At 44.5% G+C, this 7,983-nt stretch overlaps 1 protein-coding gene across 3 annotated transcripts; it reads left to right on the top strand.

The window, feature by feature from the left end:
• The first annotated feature begins 231 nt into the window (after positions 1-231).
• On the top strand, positions 232-4,658 carry LOC115154358 (cytoskeleton-associated protein 2). Of its 3 annotated transcripts, XM_029700516.1 has the most exons (8): positions 245-360; positions 648-698; positions 854-922; positions 1,806-2,620; positions 2,726-3,080; positions 3,163-3,214; positions 3,386-3,650; positions 3,830-4,658. In XM_029700516.1, exons 3-8 carry the CDS (start codon positions 920-922, stop codon positions 4,104-4,106), a joined length of 1,767 nt encoding a protein of 588 aa, XP_029556376.1. In that variant the 5' UTR covers positions 245-360; positions 648-698; positions 854-919; the 3' UTR covers positions 4,107-4,658. The 3 variants fall into 3 exon arrangements, with proteins under 3 accessions (XP_029556375.1, XP_029556373.1, XP_029556376.1); XM_029700515.1 differs by lacking the exon at positions 854-922 and having other exon boundaries at positions 232-360; positions 2,726-3,065; XM_029700513.1 differs by lacking the exon at positions 854-922 and having other exon boundaries at positions 232-360.
• The last annotated feature ends 3,325 nt before the right edge of the window (positions 4,659-7,983 follow it).

Here is a 7,983-nt window from a genome sequence, read left to right as displayed (position 1 = left end):
TGTTATTTTAGCGTTCCCTTTATTTTTTTGAGCAGTGTATATAAAATGCCTCCCTATCCCATCTGGGGTGTTGCAGGCAGCCAGTAGTTTAGGAATTCTATTATGGTTCAAACATTCAAAAGTGCAGATGGAATCCTTCTCAGATGAACCCGCCCAGACCCTCCTCCAAAATGTCCCATGACCTCATCTCGAGACTTTCGATTGGCTAAAATGAGTTTCCCCTGACAACATCCGGACCAATCTTATTTGCCATTATACAGCGCGAAAGTTGAATGGGTTTGTTTTGTGAGAGACGTTTTAGCTTTTGTCTGTGCCCGTCGGTTTTCCTCTTTGTTTGTCTACAATACATTCAATAACAAGGTACGTTCGCTAGTTAAACCTTCTGGATTGAAATTTACACCCGACTTGATAGTTTTCCAGCAACTTCTTACGCTGTTTCCAGTTAACTACCTAACGTTACGGGTTGCAAGCCAACGCGGTCGAAAAACGTTCATAATATATAACATAGTATCACTAGTTAGTAAACTGCTAGTTATGTAGGCAGCTAGCCGTAAAAACGTACGTTTTAGAATCAGAATTCCTTGTAAAAACTTTTCCCACAAATATTCTAGCTCTGTTACTGATCACCTATATTTATATTTTTTTAGGGCAGGAAGAAAATGGCCACAGTTACAAGAAAGAACACTAACTTAAAAAAGGTAAGGTAAATATGGGTGCGTTCGTAAATTCTCTCTGGCTATGTAATCTGATTTCAGAGCAGAATTACTGATGAATTTACGAACTCTCAACAAACGTTGAATATGGCGGGTGTCAGTAAACGTCGGGGGAAAAAACGTAATTAAATTGTTTTCAGCTTCACAGTCACCAACGGTCTGGATAACATGAAAACAGCCTAACCAGCTCTGCTAGGGCGAGGAAAATGGTCAGTGTGGTGTGTTCTCATTTTGTGTCTAGAAGTAGCTACTAAGCTAGCCAACGTTAGACAGTTAGCTTGGGTGCTTGACTGCCGTTGTGAGGTCAGAACGCTTGGATCAATATTTTACATTTACATTTTAGTCATTTAGCAGACGCTCTTATCCAGAGCGACTTACAGTAGTGAAGGCATACATTTTTTTTCTCCGTACTGGTCCCCCGTGGAAATCGAACCCACAACCCTGGCGTTGCAAAGACCATGCTCTACCAACTGAGCCACACGGGACCAAATCGAGGCTGGTCTCAGATTGCGTCCAAAATGTCAGCCTAATCCCTGTATAGTCCACTACCTTCAACCAGGGCCCTGGATACAGGGAACAGGTGTGGACTTGGTCAAAAGTAGTGCACCAAATATGGAATAGGGTGCAATTTCAGACAGCTTCAGTAGTTCAAACAGTTTAGGTAATCGATTGCCCTCACCTCATCATGGCTGGTGTACTCTACAATTTCGGTACAAAGGTTACTGGACTTAATGGTGCCCAGGTTCTGCTGATTGCTCTTCCTGTTGCATGCGTCCTTGTAAAGCATATAGGGGGTGCCCGTCTCAGTCTGGGACTCAATAATGGCATGCCACACCTGCTGGGCCTTCACCACCCGCTTGACCCGACCCTCCTGCTCATACCTGGTATAGATCAACTTGCCATAGCGTTCAGTGTGCGCGCTGATCGTTCCCGAGGGCTAAACACTCTGAATTTACTAACGCCCAGAGCACACTGGCACTCCAGATTGAATTTACAACACCCCCCCACCACCCAAGTGCTTAGGGGTTGGACTATCTATGTATGATGTCTAATTTATCTGTGTTGTTTCTTTGTCCTGTCTGCTATTATTAGGGCAACAAAGAGAATGCCAAACCAACAAGTGGATCCACTAAGTGTTTAATTACCAGAGCTGCTCCTACTAAAACAGTGGCTGCTCAATCTGCTCCTCTGCATTCCAAGAGCAATAAAAAGGAGGACTTGGGAAAGGGAGAGAATGCTCTAAAGAAGGTCAAGACGGAGCAGAAAGATGTGATGGCAACAACCACTGGCGATACGAAGAGACGCAACACCTTGAGCCAAGCCTTTCTCACCAAACAGGCTGTCAGACAGAGAAAGCTGGTTGCAGAGGCCCCAAAGCCTCCAGCTACCGTCCCAGTTAAACCTGTCCCTGGCGCATACAAAGGCAAGGTTGTCCAATCCAAAATAAGCTCCTTCAGGAAGCCTAGTGGCCTGGAGGGAGGGCTAGAAAGCAAAGCAGCTACGACGACCGCTGTGCCCAAAGCTAAGAGCCAAAAGCCTGGAAATTTGACAAAGTCCAAATCCGTTGCTGATTTGCCTGGGCGTGGCACGTTTAAGCCCCCCCAATCATGTCAACCCTCAAGATCCAAGTCTGTGTCCAATGGGCCTCCTCCAGTCTCCAAGTGTCCAGTCTCAGCTATACGCCGTCCCATGGGCGTTCACTCTGCAGTCCCTCCTTTCAGAACTGCTCCATTTACCACAGCTCGCCCAAGCTCCACTAGGTCTGCCATGATATCTAAGGGGAAAGAGCTACCGCAGGGCACCAAGCCTAAGATAACAGTGGCAACTGACAAGAAGGTTCACAAGATTCCAGTTGCCAGCACCCGAAGCCAGTACAGGGCTAACACAGAGACTGCTGAAGAGAGAAGGTTTGCGATTATTATTTTTTAAATTACATTTATAAAAATTGTCATAACTTTTGGTACTTAGGTCAAGTGCTCAAAATTGTTTTAAGTTATGTTTTTGATTCCCAGGACAAAGCTGGCAGAGTGGCTGGCATCCAAGGGAAAGACTCTGAAAAGGCCTCCCATATCAGCAGTGGCACCCCCAAAGTCTAAACCATTTGTGCAGCCAGAGCCTGAAGTGCACCCAGAATCCACAGCTGTCTCTCAACTAAAGACCAATGTTGCACCTCAGCCCGTTGACCAGGAGCCACAACAACCTGTTGATGAGCCTGAACCGACTGTTTGGCTTAAAAACAACCAGGTGGTCATTGAACAGGAGGCAGCCTGTGCCTCAACTCCACTGACAATGAACATGACATTGGACCTGCTTGACAACTCTGATACAGATTTTCTTCCTGTTGATCCAGAGGTCAGAATGAATGATGTAAGAAACCTATATACGGTTGTTTTATTCATCAAAACTCTTAAATATAACCTCATTGCCTCTGTCCTATGTCTTATCACAGATTGTGGTCAACCTTAGTGATGCATTGGAGAAGCCCTCAGCATGTGTGGATGGTACATTTTGTGGTTAATGCATTTACATTCACAGCGAACACAAATGCAGACAAATTTACTGCTCATTTCACGTCTGCCTAATTCAAATTATGCAACACAGACTCAAATCGTGTAAGTGATGAACTTGTTAACTGTACTAACGTGTTATGTTCATTGGTGTTTCTGTTTTAGAAGACCCGAATGAGAAAAGGGATGAATCTATAGAGAAAATGGTGGAGAGACTGACAAATAAGGAATCTGAAGAAAGGATTGAGTCTCCTGTGAATAAGGATGTTGAAGTGAAGTGTCAAGTAGGAGAGGGAGCTTCAGAGCAGAAAGTAAGGAAGGGTTATATTGATGAAGTTCATGACGACGACTGTTTGATGGAGACGACACCAGAGGCAGACGGCACATCGGTGGTGAAATACAGTGTGAAGACAACTCCATACCTGCAAAGGTGAGATTTCTTGTCTTTAAAAATACCTGCTGTAATCCTGTTATAACATCACTTCCATTTATATCAACTTCTGGAGGTCATGGAGAACAGCACTACTTTACATCTCTATATTGAAATGTATAAACTGACATGGCTTTCAACTAATCACAGAATGCTGTCCATCTCTTTCCCCCTTTTAGTGTTAAGAGAATAATCGACGGTGAGGCATGTGCAAGTGGTTCCAGGCGAAAGAGCACCATCAAGGATCTGAAGTTCCTGACACCAGTCCGTCGTTCCTGTCGCATCCAGCGAACGGCATCCCGCCTGCCTGGGATGCTGACAGACCATGACACCTGTGTGTCCTCGCTGGCTGAGCTGGTGAAGCTGGACGACGATGCCAACGCCTACATCTACAGGAGGAACCCTGCCCTTCTGGAGGACCTGCCTGACCATCCCAAAGACCTGGAGAGGTTCTGAGTCTTTGGATGAGTGTGAAGAAGAGGCCTGAAAAGGAAGATAAAAAAAATAAAAAAATGTGGAGTTGATTGGCACTTTACAGAAGGGATATGAAAATATATTATTTGCTATTTGACATAATATTTGTTAATCCAAATTGTGATAATATGGACTGTGTGGCAAACTAATATTACTGATCCACTAAGACTGGGTGCCTCAACTAGGCATGCCTTTTTGTTCTTCTGTTTCTTATTTCTCTTTGCGTTGTCACTTCTCATAATGAAGACTGGTTTGCTATACCTTGATCTTCTACACCTATTTTATTTGTTATTGTATATATTCTCTGTTTTTATGAATGTATTGTTTGTTCTTTTAATGGCAGAGTTGATATGTTAATATCTACCACAGTTTTACCATAGATTTAATAATGTACAACACCTTTTATCGGCAACTCTGTGTTGCACATCAAGGAAAAGTGACATTTCTTTTTAGCAAAATAGGTGTCTGGTAGAATTATTGCTGTTGCAATTTTAAATGGGAAATTCCAATAAATTGACAACTCACTGGATGCAACTTGCCTCTTGATAGACAGTAATGCTACCAAACAAGTTTTAGATGGCCGAACATGAGCGATGTCAGAACTCTTTAAAAATGTCGTGTTGATTGAGCAGGAATATCTTTAACCAAACAACAGGTTTCTACACCAAGTCAATGAGAAGTGAAAAATTATTCCTTAGATAATTGTCATGATTAACGCTGTCTTAAATAAAATGGTTAGCTTTTCAGGAGTCTTATGGCTTGGGGATAGAAGCTGTTAATAAACCTTTTGGGCCTAGACTTGGCCCTCCGGTACCGCTTGCTGTGCGGAAGCAGAGAGAACAGTCTATGACTAGGGTGCCTGGAGTTTTTGGCTATTTTTAGGGCCTTCCTCTGACACTGGTATAGAGGTCCTGGATGGCATGAATCTTGGCTCCAGTGATGTATTGGGCCGTACTTACTACTCTGTAGTGCCTTGCGGTTGGAGGCCGAGCTGTTGCCATACCAGTCAGGATGCTCTCGATGGTGCAGCTGTAGACCTTTTTGAGGATCTGGGGACCCATGCCAAATCTTTTCAGTCTCCTGACGGGGAATAGGCGTTGTTGTGCCCTCTTTACAACTGTCTTGATGTGTTTGGACCATGACAGTTTGTTGGTGATGTGGACACTAAGGATCTTTTCCCTGATCACGTTGAGGGAGAGGTTGTTATCCTGGCACCACACTGCCAGGTCTTTGATCTCCCTATAGGCTGTCTCATTGTTGTCAGTGATCAGGCCTACCACTGTTGTATCATCGGCAAACTTCATGGTGTTGGAGTCGTGCTTCGCCATACAGTCATGGGTGAACAGGGATTACAAGAGGGGGCTGAGCACGCACCCCTGAGGGGCCACTGTGTTGAGGATCACCGTGGCAGATGTCACCAACCCTTACCACCTGGGGGTGGCCCGTCAGGAAGTCCAGTTGCGGTATGCAAATTGGTGCGGGTCTAGGGTTTCTGGGGGTAATGGTGTTGATGTGAGCCATAATCAGCCTTTCAAAGCACTTCATGACTACTGACGTGAGTGCTTCGGGTCAGTAGTTATTTAGGCAGGTTACCTTGGTGTTCTTGGGCACAGGGACTATGGTGGTCTGCTTGAAACATGTTGGTATTACAGACTCAGCCAGGAACATGTTGAAAAATGTCAGTGAAGGCACTTGCCAGTTGGTCAGCGCATGCTCGGAGTACGCGTCCTGGTAATCCGTCTGGCCCCGGAGAGCGTGATCAGACTGTCGTCTGGAACAGCTGGTGCTCTCATGCATGCTTCAGTGTCGCTTGCCTCGAAGCGTGCATAGAAATAATTTAGCTCGTCTGGTAGCCTTGTGTCACTGGGCAGCTCACGTCTGTGTTTTTCCCTTTGTAGTCCATAATAGTGTACAAGCCCTGCCACATCCGATGAGCGTCAGAGCCGGTGTAGTAAAATTCAATCTTAGTCCTGTAATGCCTGTTTGATGGTTCGTCGGAGGGCATAGCTGGATTAGAGTCCTGCTCCTTGAATGTGGCAGCTCTACCCTTTAGCTCAGTGTGGATGTTGCCTGTAATCCATGGCTTCTGGTTGGGGTATGAACATACGGTCACTGTTGGGACGATGTCATCGATGCACGTATTGATGAAGGCAGTGACTGAGGTGTACTCAATCCCATTGGAAGAATCCAGGAACATATTCCAGTCTGTGCTTGCAAAACAGTCCTGTAGTTTAGGATCTGCGTCATCTGACCACTTCCGTATTTAGCGAGTCACTGGTACTTCCAGTTTTAGTTTTTGCTTGAAAGCAGGAATCAGGGAGGGAGAGCTTTGTACGTGTCTCTGTGTGTGGAGTAAAGGTGGTCTAGAGTTTTTTTTAAATCTGGTTGCACACGTAACAGGCTGGTAGAAAACGTATTTAAGTTTCCCTACATTTAAGTCCCTGGCCACTAGGAGCGCCGTCTCTGGATGAGCATTTTCTTGTTTGGAGGCAGCTGTTCTATCTTGTCGATGCAAGGAAAACCCAGCCAGCTGTATGCTATCCATGTCGTCGTTCAGCCACGACTCGATGAAACATAAGATATTGCAGTTTTTAATGTCCCGTTGGTAGGATAGTCTTGATCGGAGCTCATCCAGTTTATTATCCAATGATTGCATGTTGGCTAATAGGACTGATGGTAGAGGCGGGTTAACAGCTCGCCATTGGATTCTTACAATTCACCCTGACCTACGACCCCTATATCTCTGTCTCTTCATGTGAATGACGGGGATTAGGCCTTGTCCGGTGTCTGAAGTAAATCCTTTGCGTCCACTCGGTAAAGAAAAAAACTTTGTCCAGTACGAGGTGAGTAATTGCTGTTCTGATATCCAGAAGCTCTTTACAGTCATATGAGACAGTGGCAGAAACATTATGTACAAAATAAGTTATAACGTGAAACACTCACAATAGCACAATTGGTTAGGAGCCCGTAAAACGTTTGCCATCTCCTCCGGCGCCGTTGTAGTTGAACTTTGTTTTACTCCAACCTCGTGAAAGGGATAACTGATACGTTTTCAATTTCGTCAAAAACTGGGAGAGGGGCCGAGAGAGGCATTATTTTAACTCATTCAAAGAGGAGACAACTTTATTGACATAAGTTAGGAAATGGTCATCACATGCATGGAACTTCCATCTCATATTGCTAAAATAAACAGCAAACCTGGTTTAAAAAACAGTTAAAGCAACACCGCGCGGCACAATGCCTCTCCCCTATTTGACCTAGATAGCCTACATATCAATACATACACACAAACTATGTGGCCTTTTTAAAAATATATGTAGTTCTGTCCTTTAGCTGTTCTTGTCTATTGATGTTCTGTGTTATGTCATTCTGTATGATGTTTCGTGTTTGGTGTGGACCCCAGGAAGAGTACCTGCTGCTTTTGCAAGAGCTAATGGGGATCCTAATAAAATACCAAATACATATTTGCACACAGGACACCTCCACGTCCCCCTCTCTCAGTGCCACTGGGCTTGTTCGACATTGCAGCCAACAGTGAAAGCTTGTGTCATAAATAACTAGTCATTATTTGTAGGTCAGTCAGTCACAATTGAACCATAATCCATTTAAGCAATAAGGCCCGAGGGGGTGTGGTATATGGCCAATATACCATGGCTAAGGGCTGTTCTTAAGCACGATACAACGCAGAGTGCCTAGATACAGCCCTTAGCCGTGGTATATTGGCAATATACCACAAACCCCAGAGGTGCCTTACTGCTATAATAATCTGGTTACCAATGTAATTGCAGCAGTAAAAATAAATGTTGTCATATCCTTGGTATACAGTCTGATATACAATGGCTTTCAGCTAATCAGCATT

This window comes from Salmo trutta, chromosome 19 (genome assembly GCF_901001165.1).
Source record: "Salmo trutta chromosome 19, fSalTru1.1, whole genome shotgun sequence".
Taxonomy (NCBI): Eukaryota; Metazoa; Chordata; class Actinopteri; order Salmoniformes; family Salmonidae; genus Salmo; species Salmo trutta.
This window is presented reverse-complemented; position numbering and strand designations above follow the sequence as displayed.